The 16,978-nt window shown below is 47.3% G+C and overlaps 1 protein-coding gene across 6 annotated transcripts in view; it reads right to left on the bottom strand.

The window, feature by feature from the left end:
* SBF2 (SET binding factor 2) overlaps window positions 1–16,978 on the bottom strand; it is a 277,867-nt gene extending 260,889 nt beyond the window's left edge. For 4 of the 6 annotated variants that reach the window (XM_060177191.1, XM_060177192.1, XM_060177186.1 and 1 more), the window contains exon 1: window positions 14,728–14,888. In XM_060177191.1, the coding sequence (XP_060033174.1) occupies window positions 14,728–14,782 (55 nt within the window). In that variant the 5' untranslated portion in view covers window positions 14,783–14,888. Of the gene's footprint in view, window positions 1–14,727; window positions 14,889–16,857 lie in introns of those variants that run through there. The other 2 variants (XM_060177188.1, XM_060177187.1) reach the window with 2 other exon arrangements.

Here is a 16,978-nt window from a genome sequence, read left to right as displayed (position 1 = left end):
AGGCCAGAAAGACAGCATAGCATTAAGACAGGCAGGAGTGCTAGAATCACTCCAAGTACCCTCAGTCTACAGTGGAGACAGACGGACATTCCACAACAAAAAGACGGCTAGAATAAACCCCCAAACATGGAAAGTCAACAGTAAACTACTTAGTAACTACTGGGTGAAAGAGGAAATCACTTTCTGTAACCATAATGATCTTGGGTCCATAGTCCCAGAGGGATAAAGAGTAGGGAAGCTTTCAAGGGAAGGGATGGGATATGAAACTCCAGTGGTGGGAACTGTGTAGAATTGTTCTCCTCTATCCCACAATCTTGTTGATCATTACTGAATCACTAATAATAATAAAGATAAGTTGAGGGCAGAGGGTAGATACCATAATAGTTATGCAAAGAGACTCTCATGCCTGAGGCTCCAAGGTCCCAGGTTCAATCCCCTGCAGCACCATGATCCAGAGCTGAGCAGTGCTCTGGTAAAAATAAATAAATAAAGGGAGTTGGGCTGTAGCACAGCGGGTTAAGCACAGGTGGTGCAAAGCGCAAGGACCAAAATATGGATCCCAGTTCACGTCCCCGGCTCCCCACCTGCAGGGGAGTCACTTCACAGGCGGTGACGCAGGTCTGCAGGTGTCTGTCTGTCTCTCCCCCCTCTGTCTCCCTTCCTCTCTCCATTTCTCTCTGTCCTATCCAACAACGACTACAATAACTACAACAGTAAAACAAGGGCAACACAAAAGAAAATAGAATAATAAGTTTTTTTTTTACTTTTAATAAATAAATAAATAATTTTTAAAATTTTTTAAAAAGATAAGTTGAAAAATAAGAAAACACAAAGCAGAACTTGGACTGTGTTTGGTGTATGACATCAAAGTCAAAGTTTCTGGGGTGGCGGAGGGTTCAGGTCCTGGAACAGGATGGCAGAGGAGCACCTGGAGGGAGCTGAATTGTGTGGGAAACTAAGAAACATTACACATGCACAAACTACTGTATTTTGCTTCATCATAAACCATGAATTCCCTGCCCCCCAAAAGAAGTTTGAAAGTGCAGCCCAGGAAGCAGGACAGTAGACTGAGTGGCTGGCCCTCAAGCGGAATCTGGTGCCCAAAGGGACACACACCGGAATAGTGCTCTGCTGTTTTCCCTCCTCCCCTCCTCACAAATAAGTAAACATTTTTAAAACATACTGCTGACAACTAATTTTAAAAAATCATGAAACATGGTCCAGGAGGTAGCACAGTGGATAAAGTGTTGGACTCTCAGGCATGAGGTCCTGAGCTCAGTCCCCGGCAGCACACGTACCGGAGTGATGTCTGGTTCTTTCTCTCAGTCCTCCTATCCCTCTCATTAATAAATAAATATTTTTTTAATATTTACTTTATTTATTTATTCCCTTTTGTTGCCCTTGTTGTTTTATTGTTGTAGTTATTATTGTTGTTGTCGTTGTTGGATAGGACAGAGAGAAATGGAGAGGGGAGGGGAAGACAGAGAGGAGGAGAGAAAGATAGACACCTGCAGACCTGCTTCACCGCCTGTGAAGCGACTCCCCTGCAGGTGGGGAGCCGGGGTTCAAACCGGGATCCTTATGCCGGTCCTTGTGCTTTGCGCCACCTGCACTTAGCCCGCTGCACTACAGCCCGACTCCCCAATAAATAAATATTTTTAAAAAAATAAAAATAAAAAAACATGAAACATTCAAGAAATCCTGTGTATCTTTCAGTGAGTAAAACCAAAGAACTTGCATGTGTGAGGCCCTGAGTTTTATTCCCTGCACAGCATACGCCGGAATGAAACAGTATTTAAAAAAACGGGGCGGGGGGAGGGAACAAACAGCTTCCTTGGACAGTGTGCTGCTTTGCTGCATTCGTGACCAGGTGCAAGGACAGACCTCACTGCACTCACGCCCAGGGCTGCGGCTTCTTTCCTACTCTCCCTCTGCCTGTCCAAGAAGGGAGGGAGGGGGAGTCCTATAACTCCTATGAAGAAATTAGTCAGTATCAATAGCCTCTCTTTTTTATAAAAATGTATGTCTGTATTATGCACAAAGGAATTCTAGGAGTATCTATCGAAAGTAGATAGATTTGAGTGAAATAAATGGGTGATATATTAGTCTGTACTTTAAATTTATCTACAATGAGTGAAATCTTACATATTTCAGAACTATAAAAGTCTTTATATCTTCTCTAGTCTAAAAAGAATAACCTAAATAGAGAATTATTTTTGAAAGAGAAGATCAAAGCCAAAAGGAAGAAGTCTTGCTCTCTTTCAGGTACAAAGAGCAGGGTTATTTCTTCTTTCCCTGTTGCTATTTAATGAAACAATTTTATAAAAGGTTCTGATGGACATCCGTGTTGGTCACCAGCTTCACCCAGGCACTGGACTCCTCCACACCCCAGAAACACTCTGACACTCAGCCTTGCTAGGTGGCTGTGCCAGCACTTGCCATTACCCAGTGGTCTCCTCTCACAGGCTACCAGGTGGCTTCCGGGTGACTACATCTTTCAAAAAGCTGTTAAACAAACGGAAACTGGGAAATCTAATTTTACCAATTTGTTCTCAGACACCAAATCCACATATTTCTCAGCACCTCTTGCCACTAGAAGCATATAAACTTTTACATCTGACTATAAACACTGCAGATTCTTTTTTTAATTTTTATTTATAAAATAGAACTACTGGAGTCAGGTGGCAGCACAGAGGGTTAAAAGGACAAGGACCGGCATAAGGATCCCGGTTCGAACCCCTGGCTCCCCACCTGCAGGGGAGTCACTTCACAGGCGGTGAAGCAGGTCTGCAGGTGTCTGTCTTTCTCTCCCCCTGTCTTCCCTTCCTCTCTCAATTTCTCTCTGTCCTATCCAACAAAGACATCAGTAACAACAATAACTACAATAATAAAACAAGGGCAACAAAAGGGAAAAAATAAAATAAAAAAACAGAACTATTGACAAGACTATAGGATAAAGAGGGATACATTTCCGCAGACTCTTTTTCATGAAGTAATCCAATGTGTAGCATGTAGTATGCTTCAGCTTGGGGTTTTCCTACGACTGCACTGCCAAAACAGCAAATGAAATGCACTAATGTATTATGCAATGTTATATATTGGTAGGCTTTCCCTTTCATCTCCTTTCAGTTGTGTTTGTTGCAGAAGTAAATTCATTTTACATAAGTGCTTTTAGATTTTGACCCTTTCACTTGTTATTATTTTCACACGGAAAGAATGATTCACAGGACAGCTGTGGTCACATGGCTACAATCTCCCACCTTCCCATCTTCCCGAGAAGACAAGCGCCAGCTTAGCACTCACCACCTGCTGGGTCCTGCTCCAGCATCCTGGGTCCTGCTCCAGCATCCTGCACTGGGAGCCCAGCACCCACCCAGCCCCTTCCCATAACCCTCCACTCCCCAGCCCTTGACACTGTGTATCAGGCCAGTGGAGACCAAGGTCTCCCTTTGGTTTTGTCTTTCCTTCTATCTTAAATTCTACCTGGGAGGCCATCTGACATTTATCTTCCTCCTCTGGCTGGTCTCACTTAACGTGATTCCTTGCAGTTCCATCCAAGATGAAGCAAAACCATGAAGAGATGTTGAGTCCCCGGCCATCAGAGAAATGCACAGGAAGACAACAAGGAGGCACCACTTCCCGTCTAGGAGAACGCCCCACATCCAAAGGACAGAGACAACACGTGCCGGTGAAGATGGGGGACACACACTTCACACTCCGGTGGGCATGTGCACCGGCCCAGCCCCTGCAGGAAGCAGGGTGGACACTGCTCCTAACACTGGACACGGTCCTGCCTCCCTATGACCCCGCGACTCCTCTCCTAGGGTCTAGCTACGGGACAGAACGACACCTGTCCAAAGAGGTCCCTGCACACCTATGCTCTCAGCAACATGTTCACAACAGCCCAGGAATGGAAGCAACCCAGACGACCAAGCAGAGATGACTAGCTAAGCTGTGGTGTATGTGTACGATGCAATACTACCGCACCACCAAATGGCTGCAACTACCTCCTTTTAGAAGATGTATTTGGGGACTGGGTGGTGGCACGCAGGTTAAGTGCACAGTAATGAAGCACAAGGACCGGCGTAAGGATCCCAGTTCGAGTCCCCGGCTCCCCATCTGCAGGGGGGTCGCTTCACAGGCGGTGAAGCAGGTCTGCAGGTGTCTGTCTGTCTCTCCCCCTCTCTGTCTTCCCCTCTTCTCTCCATTTCTCTCTGTCCTATCCAACAACAACAACAGTAATAACAACAACAAGGGCAACAAAAAATGGCCTCCTAGAGCAGTAGATTCGTAGTGCAGGCACCGAGCCCCAGTGATAACCCTGGAGGCAAAATATATATTATTTTATAAGAGAGTGAACAGAGGGCTGCCACTCGAGTTTATGTGATACAAGAGACTGAGCAAGCAGCTACACACACAGAAGTCATGTATTCTAGCCACAAAATCACTTGCACATCCCTGCATTTTGACTATGTCTTCCCAATTTTCTTCCCCTCCTGGGTTAATGCTAGGATGCCTGCACTACAAATCCCCTGCTCCTGGCAACCATTTGTTCCACTGCTGTTGGATATAACAGAAAGAAATTGAGGGAGGAGGGAAAGATAGACACCTGCAGACCTGCTTCACTGCTTGTGAAACGGGCCCCTCAGGAGGGGAGCCAGGGGCTCGAACCGGGATCTTTGCTCAGGTTCTTGCGCTTCATTCTCTGTGCGCTGAACCCAGTGTGCTACCGCCCAGCCCTGCTTTCCCAATTATACCTAAGACATTTTATTATTACAGGCTGAAATATAATTCAACATGATTTTTAAAGATTTACTTATTAATGAGAGCGAATCAGTACCACTCTGACACATGCAGCGCCACAGATCAAACGGGGAACCTCACACTCAACATATCTGATATTGCTGCTGTTGTGATTTAAACTGCACCAAGAACTTTTTAAAGTCATGGTTTGGGGATAAAAAACACAATTTAAAAAGGCCAAAGGTGTGAACTAATGAGCCAAGGAGGTGGTTCAGCAGGGAGACAGATGTGCCCGCCTCAGCCCTCGGCTTCAGCCCTGGCAACACTCAGCACCAGGCCTGGCAGACCAGGGCAGCCCAGGGCTGGTGAACTTGGCGTGGGCTGTCCCTCCCTCCCTCTACCATCTTTCTGCTTCCTTTCCTTACCTCTCTTCCCCCCTCCATCTCTCTCCTTCTCCCTCCCTCTTGCTCTCCTCACTTTTTACAGATATCTTCATATTTTACATAGATATAACTGAATACATATCATAATTTTATCAAATGCTAATTAGCATTTTCAAATATTCTTTCCTCTACAACTACATTCCTCAAATGTGATGTGAACAGTAATGAAAGAAAATGGATGGGACATAGTTAAACCATTTCTCACTAAGCTAAATGAATCTCCTTAGCCTCTCATTTCTTTCCTCCTTAAAAACTTTATTAATCTAGTTCTGTGTGGATTTTGGTTTACTCTGGGTACAATCATCTGGTAAAACATCTGTTCTCAAAAGAAAAACAAGTAGCATTCTTTTCGAATTCCATACAACTGCGTAGGACAATTATATAAAGCATTCATAAAATTCCCTCCAGTCCCACAGCTACTTTCCACTGCAAACTAATTTTCATACTATTATTCTCCAAGTTTGTTCTGATAACTGGCTTCCCTAAATGTAACTAGATTTAACTTAAACTATTACAACAAAGGGCTTTTTTTTTTCACTTTCAAGCTGATGTCATAAAACTATAAACACATCTTTAAAACCTCATATAACTATAAACACATCTTTTTCATTTAAAATCTTGTTCTCAAACTAGTTACTTTCTTTAAGCAGTAACCTTCAACTTCAAGTTTTAGAACTGTATGTCTTCAGTAAATTGTAGTAATACAATATTTACTTGAAAGAGAAAATAATCTGAGATGCTTAGTTCCAAATAAATTCATTGTTTCTTCTGAGTCATGGTACTATTTGACCTTATAAATTCATAAAGTACACAAAGAGCTACAATGGACGAAGGGAAAAGAACACATCAATGGTCTCATTGGTAGAAAATGAAACAAATTCTCCCCCTAGCTTAGTCAGTCAGGAAAATCACTGAAAAGTCCGCCTTTCCGATCTATGTGACACTCAGCAGACTGCCGTTCACTTTCCACTACATCTAGTAACATAAAGGACTAGTAGTGTTGCTGCTTCAGACTTTTCCCCTCCAGTTTCAAAGATTTCCCTGTCACAGAATATCAGGAAGTTTTTTTTGTTTGTTTGTTTTTTGTTTTGTTTATGCTTCCAGGGTCATTGCTGGGACTCAAGTGTCAGCACTACAAATCCACTGCTCCTGGAGGTTTTGGGGTTCCCCCCCCCCATTTTACTGGCTAGAACACAGAGAAATTGAGGGGAAGGGAAGACAGAGAGAAAAACAGACACCTGCAGACCTGCTTTACTGCATGTGAATCACCACCCCCCACCCCGCAGGTGGGTTCAAACCACAGCACCTGTGGGGTACCATGGACAGCACAAAGGAGCGTCTCTTGTCTGCCAGTCACTCTCCCTCTTTCTAAAATAAAAAATGAAATCAGGGGGCTGGGTGGTGGCACACGTGGTTTATAGCACACACGTTACAATGTGCAAGAACCAATATTCAATCTCCCAGTCCCCATTTGCAAGGAGAAAGCTTTGAACAACTAGTGAAGCCAGGCTGCAGGTGTCTCTCTGTCTCTCTATCACCCTCTTCTCTCTTGATTTCTGGCTGTCTCTATCCAATAAATAAATAAAGACAAAAAATATTTTCAAAAATCAGCACTAAGAAGTCACTTAGCAATATTATCACCTACGGATCAGGCCCTGACAGTCCCCCGGCCAACCTCTTTTCTCTCCGGGTCCTGATGGCATCAGAGTTCAGAGCCCTCTGTTCATCTTCCCCTAACATTGACCCCTCTGGGAACATGGACCAAAATTCTTCACGGGAGCAGAAGGTGGCAAGTCTGGCTTCTGTAACTGCTTCTCCACTGGACATGGATGTTGACAGGTCGATCCACACTCCCAGCCTGTTTCTGTCTTTTCCTAGTGAAGGAAAGCTACTTTTAAAAATATTTATTTGAGGAGTCGGGCAGTAGTGCAGTGGGTTAAGCGCACGTGATGCCAAGCACAAGGACCTGCTCGAGGATCCTGGTTTGAGCTCCTGGCTCCCCACCTGCAGGGGAGTCGCTTCACAGGCAGTGAAGCAGGTCTGCAGGCGTCTTTCTCTCCCTGTCTTCCCCTCCTCACTCCATTTCTCTCTGTCCTATCCAACAATGACAACATCAATAACAATAACTACAATAATAATAAGAAAACAACAAGGGCAACAAAGGGGGGGGCAAGAACTGATATATATATTTGTTCTTTCTTTTTTGTTGTTACCAGGGCTTTGCTGCTCCAGTTCAACCTATTCTGACAGAGAAAGAGGAACGACACCCCACAGCACCTACACTTTCTCCTGTGAGGGCAGGGCGAGGGTCAGAGCTGGGTCACGCATGTGACAGAACAAGCAGCCTGGTCCCAGCTAAGGTACCTTTTCTGACTATTTATTTACTTAGTTTTGAACGAGAAATTGCAAGTCGGGCATTCTAGCCACTGTGCCATCTTCCAGATTTTTCTTTTTTCTCTTTTGCACAGCACCAGGGATGAACTTAAGGCCTCATACATGTGCTGTACTAACCCTGCAGGGCTCCCTGAGCTGAGCATTTCCTATCTTTATTTAAGAGAGAGAGGGGGAGAGTCCACAGTGTGATTCCACCTTTCTTCGAGTTCCCTTGGTGTTGTGAAAGGTGCTTCCAGATGGCCCTGGGGTTAAACCACATCCGGCAAGGCAGATGTGGGTTTGACTGGGTGAGTTATCGTCCAGCCACAAGAAGTTCACTACTAGTTAAGGCTGACTGACTTGTTAACTATAAACTACTCACATAACTCCTTAAGTCTCTCAACAATGGCTTCAAGCTTCATGACCCACAAATACATAGAACAATCAGCAAACATGATTTCACCGTAGCATTTTTTTTCAGGCTATGTATGAAAAATAAACTATCCTTAGAGAGGCTATATGTAATATGTGCCTGGCAGAAAGAAAAATAGGCTTTTTGGGTTGAGTATATGTTTTCTTTCTTTTATTAATGATTTAATGATGGTTTATTAAGACGAGTATACTTTCATGCTGCATGATAGGGTGTTTTAGTTGGGTGCTTTGGTAACTCAGTTATTTGATCTAAACACTGGGGGAAATATATATATGTGTACATATATTTTCTTTTTTTTTTTTTTTGTTTGCCTCCAGGGTTATCACTGGGGCTTGGTGCCTGCACTATGAATCCACTGCTCCTGGAGGCCATTTTTCCCATTTTGTTGTGCTTATTGTAGTTGTTATTATTGTCATAGTTGCTGTTGTTGGATAGGACAAAGAGAAATGGAGAGAGGAGGGGAAGACAGAGGAGGAGAGAAGGACAGACACCTGCAGACCTGCTTCACCCCTGCGAAGAGACCCCCTGTAGGTGGGGAGCCGGGGTCTCCAACTGGGATCCTTACTATGGCCCTTACGCTTTGCACCATGTGCACTTAACCCACTGCACTACCACCCAGCCCCCTACGTATATATGCATGTCAACCAAGAGAGTGGAAAGAAACCAACTGGAAAGTTTGTAGAAATTACTTCAACTTAACTGTACAAATCCAATCAGTCATGTGCTTTTTTTTGGACAAACTATTATATATTTTTTTTAAAAACGGAACCAATATTCATGTTACTGAGCAGTAAAAATGGTATTATTTGTTCTGATTAAAATCAAACGGAAAATATTACAAGGCATCAATTAAAATAGATATGAACACATAGTTCCAGTTCCACAGAACTTAGTTTCTTTTGACAGTAACAAAAATGTGGTCCGGTTTGTGCATGGATGCTTGGCCATGACTCCAGGTAGTGGAATTTCTGTCAAGACTGGGACCATGGGGAAAAGGCAGGGACAAACACAAAGACGCCCTATTCCCACATGTCTGTCTGTCTGTATCTCCTTTTCTTAGGCTGCATCCTACTTAACACATCAGTCAGTATTACACAGCACCACACCTTTCATCTCAGAAGCCAGTTATAAGCCCAGGTTTCTGATCAAGCTGCAGGTACCCACTCTACCCTCCCTCAGACATCGGGTGCCCATGGCAAGCCCAGCATATTATCTGTGCCTCTAACCAATTAGTTCTAAGTCAAAGGTTCCCCCCCAGACACCTTTCTTGGGTTCAACTAATGTGCTAGGACTACACACACAACCTCACACAAACTGAGGAGAAACCCAGTTACTCACTGGTTCACTATTATAAAGGCTAAAATTTAGGTGTAGCCAGCTTGAGGAAACATGTAAGACAGAGGCTGGTGGGGCGTGGGGGTGAGCGACGGTGTTTCCGTGCCCTCCCCAGGTGCACTCTTCTCCCCAAGCCTTCCTGTGTTCGCCAGCCCACAAGTTCTCTGAAGCCCCTCCCCTCCCCGGGCTTTTATGGAGGCTCCATTTAACACAGGCATACTTATTAACTCACTGGCCACTAGCAAGGGATTCAAACTTTAGCCGCACTTCCCTCTCCAAATTTCAGAGTGGAACTAGAGGTTTTCACAGATGTGGTTACCCAGACCACAGGCTCCCATTCTCACTGTTTTCCAAAAGTACCTTCCTCATCATAACAAGAGAAACCATTATCATTCTTTTTAAAGATTTAATTTATTAATAACAAAAGTGGGAGTTGAGCGGTAGCACAGTGGGCTAAGCGCACATGGCGTGAAGCACAAGGACCTGCATAAGGATCCTGGTTCGAGCCCCGGGCTCCCCACCCGCAGGGGAGTCGCTTCACAGGTGGTGAAGCAGGTCTGCAGGTGTCTGTCTTTCTCTCCCCCTCTCTGTCTTCCCCTCCTCCTCTCTCCATTTCTCTCTGTCCTAACAACCAGGATTACCACTGGGGCTTGGTGCCATCACTATGATTCCCAGTGGCCATTTTTTCCTTTTCTCCTCCGTTTTACTTGATAGAAGAGAGAGAAATTGACAGAGGGAAGATAAAGACAGAAAGTGAGACACCTCCAAACCTGCTTCAGATCTCATGAAGCATCCCCACTGCAGGCGTGGAGCAGAAACTCAGTTCCGAGTCCCTGCATAGTACTACTGTATGCTCTTAACAAGGTGTGCAAACACCCAGCCCCCAAGATAAGTTTTTAGGGTTATAGCTGGGATTCAATGCGGCACTAAGAATCCACTTCTCCTGGAGGCCCTTTTTCCTTTCTTTTTTTTTAATTTAATAAGATAAAGAAAAATTGAGAGAGAAGGGGCAGGGAGAGAGAAAGACACCTGCAGACCTGCTTCACTGCTTGCTAAGTGACCCCCCTACAGGTAGGGAACCAGGGGCTCAAACTGGGATCCTTGGGTGGGTCCTTACACTTTGTACCCAGTGCGCTACCACCTGGCCCCAATATATATATATATATATATATATATATATATATATATATATATATTCCTCATATATATATATATATTCCTCATATATATATATATTCCTCATATATATATATATTCCTCATATATATATATATCCAATATATATATATATATATATTCCTCATAGCTCACAATATTGCACAACAACAGTATTAAACACACTAGTTCTCTGTAACATCCAAATGTCATTCTCACTGAAAGCATCCAGGACTCCCTAGAGAAATGGCCGGGTCAGGACTCAGAACTGCGGAAGAGCATAAAAGGAGCAGGGAACAGCTTGTGCTGAAAAGTAAATGCAAGCTCCAAGAATGCTGAAGACATGCCTGTCACAGGACGCAGGAGTCGGTTTCACTGGCAAACAACTGAAGCATCAAAATAAGTAGCATAATATCACCGCCTTAAAGTACAACACAAGTGGTCCAAGAGGGGGCGCGGTGGTGAAGCTTTGGACTCGCAAGCATGAGGTCCTGAGTTCGAACCCCGGCAGCACAAGTGCCAGAGTGATGTCTGGTTCTTTCTCTCTCCTCCTATCTTTCTCATAAATAAATAAAATCTTTAAAAAAAAAAAAAAGCAAGACACAAGAATGAAGCCAATATAAATACAGTGAATAATGGAATAGATTAAATTTACTGAATTTACAGAGTTGTCGTGGAAATTTGTGCCCACACTATGAGTCCACAGCTCCTGGCAGCCACTTTTCCCATTTTATTGGCTAGGACAGAGAGAAATTGAGAGAGGAAGGGGAGGCAGAGTGGGAGAAAGACACTTACAGACCTGCTTCTCCACTTGTGAAGCAACCTCCCTGCATGTGGGAAGCCCGAGCTAGAACCCAGATCCTTATGCAGGTCCTTGCACTTAGTACTACATGCATTAAACATTGTGGGCCACATCCAAAAAGATCTGTGTACACATAGGTTCTTAGCAGCACAATTTGTAATAGCCAAAACCTGGAGGCAACCCAGGTGTCCAACAACAGATGAGTGGCTGAGCAAATTGTGGTCTATATACACAATGGAATACTACTCAGCTATTAAAAATGGTGACTTCACCATTTTCAGCCGATCTTGGATGGACCTTGAAAAAATCATGTTGAGTGAAATAAGTCAGAAACAGAAGGATGAATATGGGATGATCTCACTCTCAGGCAGAAGTTGAAAAACAAGATCAGAAAAGAAAACACAAGTAGAACCTGAACTGGAATTGGAGTATTACACCAAAGTAAAAGACTTTGGGGTGGGTGGGTGGGGGAGAATACAGGTCCAAGAAGGATGACAGAGGACCTAGTGGAGATTGTATTGTTATACAGAAAACTGGGAAATGTTATGCATGTACAAACTATTGTATTTACTGTCGAATGTAAACCATTAATCCCCCAATAAAGAAATCATAAAAAAAAAAACATTGTGGGCCGCTACCTGCCGGGCCACTAGCTGGCCCTGATATTTAAATACTTTTAAAGTGCTTTGTGCAAAACTATTTATTAATTAACCATTAAATATTTCCTTTCTATTGAAGCCTGGAAGACAATGATTCTATCAAGTAACCAACTGAGAATCGCTACTGATGTTACAAAGTAAAGTGGTGCACGACCTGACAGGCTACAGTAGGCATCACTTTAGTGGTATTCCCACCCAGGTGCATAACCGGCACGTATCTGATCATCAAAGAATAAGTGATCCCAACCTGAGGAGCAGTCTACGCAGTTAACTGCCCGGAAACTTCCCAAGTGGCAAGGTCGGGAAAGTCAAAAGATAAAGGAGCTGCTCCAGATGGAGGGAACCAGATCAACACAACAAATGTAACACACAATTCTGAACACCTCTTGCTAGCAGGAAGACTCATCGGCAGTCAACAATGCCTGAACCAACTTAAGGACTAGAGGGATGTGGGTCGGCGGTGGTCATCTCCTGGCTGTGGTGCTGCGGAGACACTGTGTGAGAGAGAGTCCGTGGGCACAGAATTCACACCGAAGCCGCCCGGGGGGACAGGACACCAGGCCAGGCCGCAGTGTCCTCTCACTCGGCCACACGTTTGTCCTTCTTTGTGTCGGACAAGCAAGGCTGCCACTGTTTCAACATTGTTTTAAGTAGGAAAAAACAATGTTGCAAACAGATCACTATTAGAAAATGATTCTTGAGGGAGCGACAGTGACAGTGACATCGGAAGCCCTACTTCACCACTTGCGAAAAGTTTCCCCTGCCGGTGGGGACAATGGGCTTGAACCTGAGTCCCATCTTTTTTTTTTTTTTAATAGAAACAAAAAGAAATTAAGAACGGGGAAGTTAGAGAGGGAGAAAGAAAAAGAGATGCCTTCAGCACCCACCTTTCATAAACTTCCCTCTTGCAGGTAGGGCCTGGGGCTTGAACCCAAGTCCTTGAACATAGTAACATGTGTGCTCTACCAGGTGCACCACCAACTGGCCTCTTGGACTCTTTTTCTCTCTCTCTTTTTTTTTTTTGTTGGGGGATTAATGGTTTCCAGTTGACGGTGGAGTGCATTGGTTCGTACATGCATAACATTTCCGCATAGCAATGCAACCCCCACTAGCCTCCTTTGCCATCACGTTCCAGGACTTGAACCCTCTCCCACACCCCAGGGTCTTTTGCTTGGGTACAGTGCACCAACTCCAGTCCAAGTTTTGCTTAGTGATTTCTCTTCTGATCTTGCTTTTCCCTCTTGGACATTAGTGCCTATGTCTAAATACCTTATAATTTAGGTGTCATTGCAAATCGTGCTTTTTTTTTTTTTTCCATGTCTTTATAAGCCTAAATCTTTCCTTTTTATCTGATTGTATGTCATGTGCAAGGTCATAAAATATATATATTTCATACCTAGAAGAATAAAAATAAAAACTGATTCTCCATATTGTTAGTCTTGGTAAGAAAGACAACAGACTGCAAAAAATTACTAAATACGTTAAAAAAATCCGAGTGAGGAGATACTCAACTACAAGCCAACCCCATTTCTTACTTTTATTTATAGTAAACCTTAGGATAAGAGGGGTCCAATTCCACACAATTCCCACCACCAGAACTCCGTATCCCACCCCCTCCCCTGATAGCTTTCCTATTCTCTATCCCTCTGGGAGCATGGACCCAGGGTCACTGTGGGTGCAGAAGGGGGAAGGTCTGGCTTCTGTCATTGCTTCCCCTGTGAACACGGGTCTGACAGGTGGAGCCACACTCCCAGCCTGTCTCTCTCTTTCCCTAGTGGGGCAGGGCTCTCGGGACACACTGGCGGGAGCCAACCCCATGTCTATGAAGTCTACCTCAACCAGGCCATGATGAGAAGTAACAGAAAAGCCCTTCCTAAGTCGCCACTAAAGAAAGTTATTAGGGGGAGGAGGGTGAAAAAAGCTGACCACAAGTGGGTGGAACTGGTATTCCAGGCTGCGAACGGCTGCGACCACAGCGACAGTCTCAGCGATCTCGGAAAACTGAGGGGGCTGTCTAGCTGATACCGAAGATTCCTTGCAAACGTTCCACGAGAGTCATGCTGAAATAAATGTGCGTCCAGTTAAAACTTTACATTTTGCTATGCCGTATGGAGATACACAGATGCAAAGCACGCAGGAATTCTAAATTCTCGTAATTAAATGTGGAGTGATGCAGTTGCCAAGTTGTTCCTAACGAGGAAAACTGGTGCCAAGCCGCAGAAACAGCACGCACGCAGCGCCGGCAGCACCCGCAGCCCGCCTGGCTCCGTCCCGCGCACACGGCTCCACCTGTCCGCCGCCTCCCCGCCGCCTCCCCGGCTGCGCCCGACGGCAGGGGCCCCGTCCCGGCGCGGAAGTCGGAGCGGAAGGGCCGGCAGCGCCCACACCGCGCGGGGAGCGGCCCCGACAAGGCCGAGCGCGGGCTGAAGCGGGACCCGAGCTGCGGGCCGACCTCGTGCGACGCCCACCGCGCATCGGCCCGCATCCCGGAAGGCGGGGACCCGCCGCAAACCGCAAACAAAGGCGCGTGCGGGCGCGCTGCCTCGGCCGAGACCCGGGACCCGGACCAGCCCCGCCCCGCCGCCCCCGGCCCCGCCGCCCCCGGCCCGCCGCCCCGCGACCCCCGGGCCCCAGGCCGACCCCCGGCAGCCGCGGCCCCGCCCCGCCCCGCCCCGCCCCCACCGCCGCCCCGCGACCCCGACCCGACCCGCAGCCCCGGACCCGGCGGGGAGGGAGGCCCGGCGGCGGCGGCCCCCGCACCCGCACCCGCGCCCGCGCCCTCACCCGGCTTGTCGTGGTCGTAGCCCACCACGATGAAGTAGTCGGCCAGCCGGGCCATGGCCCCCGCCGCCGCCCTCGCCGCCGCCCGCGCGGCCCCGAGCGCTCAGCATGTTCCCCGCGGCGGCGCGGCGGCCATGTTGGACCCGGGCGCCCAGTGCGCCTGCGCCGCGCTCCGCCCCTCCCCCCGGGCCCGGCCGCGCGCCCCGCGGGAGCCCCCCCCGCGCCCCCCGCCCGCCCGCCCGCCCGCTTCCCCCGGGCCCCGAGCCGCTGGGGAGGCCGCGTCCCACGAGCGCGCGCGGGCTGCACGGCCGGCGGGGGGCGGGGCGGGGGGTGCGGGGCGCGCGGGGCCGGGCTCGTCCGGCCGCCGAGCCCCCTGCTCCCGCCGCGCGGGGCCCGCTCCCCGCTTCCCGCCTCTCGGCACCTGCCGCCGGGCACGGGCGTGTGGCCAGGACGCACCCGGTGCCCGGGGATTTGCCCGGACGTCTCTGAGCGGTGCTGGAGCTCGAAAAGCTGCACGTGTGTGTGTGTGTGTGTGTGTGTGTGTGTGTGTGTGTGTGTGTGTGTGTCTGTGTGTGTGTGTCTGTGTGTGTGTGTGTGTGTCTGTGTGTGTGTCTGTGTGTGTGTCTGTGTGTCTGTGTGTGTGTCCGCCTCCACGCTTGTCTCTGGGGCTCGGGCCTGCGCTGCGAATCCACTGCGCCTGGAGCCCATTTTCCCAGTCTGCTGTCCTTCTAGGATAGGACAGAGAGAAACGGAGAGAGGAGGCAAGACAGAGAGGGGGAGAGACAGACACACGCCTGCAGACCTGCTTCACCGCCTGGGAAGCGACTCCCCTGCCGGTGGGGAGCCGGGGCTCGAACCGGGATCCTTACTCCCGTCCTTGCGCTGTGCGCTACCGCCCGGCCCTGGAGCAGGACATGTGGGGGGACTCAAGTTGAGGGTCTTTCTCTCCACAGTTGACAAGTCTGCGCGGGAGCTTGCCACCGCCCACTGTTTGAGGACTGGAGGCCTCCCTCCTCCGCCACGTCTAAAGCGGTTCTGGCCGGTTCTGGCCGGTTCTGGCCGAGGACAGATGAGCGCGTTTTTAAAGGCTGAACCTACTGTCCCTCCAACTACCAACAGGAAGCTGGGACGACCTCAACTCTGGCCCTTAATTCAGACAGCTGTGGCCTCAGCTCCTGAAAGTTGACTCTGATTATTACCTGGGCTCCTGTGCGCCAGACTTCCTTCATCGATAGATTCGGGGGGTGGGGGGGGTCCTTAAGCCTGGAAGTTAGTTTGCCAGTAAGAGGGACTGAACTGAGTCAGTCTAGTCGCAGAGTGGAGCCAAGATAGGTGGGGCTTGCAAACAGTGACAGGCCTCTGTGACTTCCCTGAGCTGCTGCACCTGGATCACTGTCAGGAAAGAGCAAACTTACTCCTTGGGAGTCACCCCGTGCTCTCCCACAGCCCTATGTTTAGAAAGGAATGCCTATAATGTCAGTCAGCCTACAACTTCCCGCTGATTGTGCTTCTTGAACTTCTTAGGAAAAAAACCAAAAACGAGGATGTCCTTATAGCATATAAAGCTTTCACATTTTTAAGACAGTCATCACGTTTTCCCCACTTAGTTTTTCAAGTTAAGAAAAAGTTCACGTCAGGGACTACGGTATGATACAAACAGGCGATGACCCTATACATGTACCTAAGATAAGTCAGAAGTCCTGTGAACAAAACAGTTTGCACACTCACTAGCAGCTTACCGAAGAGACTGTGCCTAAAAGCACATCACATTTGATTTTAGGCTTGAAACAGCTATACTTCAATAGGTCAGAATAATGTAACCTATACTCAGAAATGAAATAACAACCAACACATTTAGAGAGCAATTCGGACACCTACGTCAGTCAGGCCATATAGACAATATTAACTCAAAACTGAGGAGTTGCTTAAATATATGAGCAAAACACCGGAAAATTTGAAGAAAACACAGGATCAAAACTCAAGAGCTTGATTTGGGCAACAGGTTCCTAGATGTGACACCAAAAACACAGGAAAGGAAAGAGAACATAGATCAACTGGACTTTATGTGGTAGAAACACATAATAGAATATATTGAGCCATAAAACAAATACAAGACAAGCTACGCTGGTGTACCTTGGAAATCCTGTACTGAGTGAAAGCATCCAAACACAAGGTCACCGGTGTGCTGGGCCCCACTCCACGAGGAAGCTTCTGTGCTGTGCTGTCTTTACCTCTGCCTCTTTGGTAATTTCTC

The sequence above is a fragment of the Erinaceus europaeus genome, chromosome 17 (genome assembly GCF_950295315.1).
Source record: "Erinaceus europaeus chromosome 17, mEriEur2.1, whole genome shotgun sequence".
Taxonomy (NCBI): Eukaryota; Metazoa; Chordata; class Mammalia; order Eulipotyphla; family Erinaceidae; genus Erinaceus; species Erinaceus europaeus.
The sequence above is the reverse complement of the archived record's forward strand: the minus strand, read 5'-3'. Positions and strand labels throughout refer to the sequence as shown.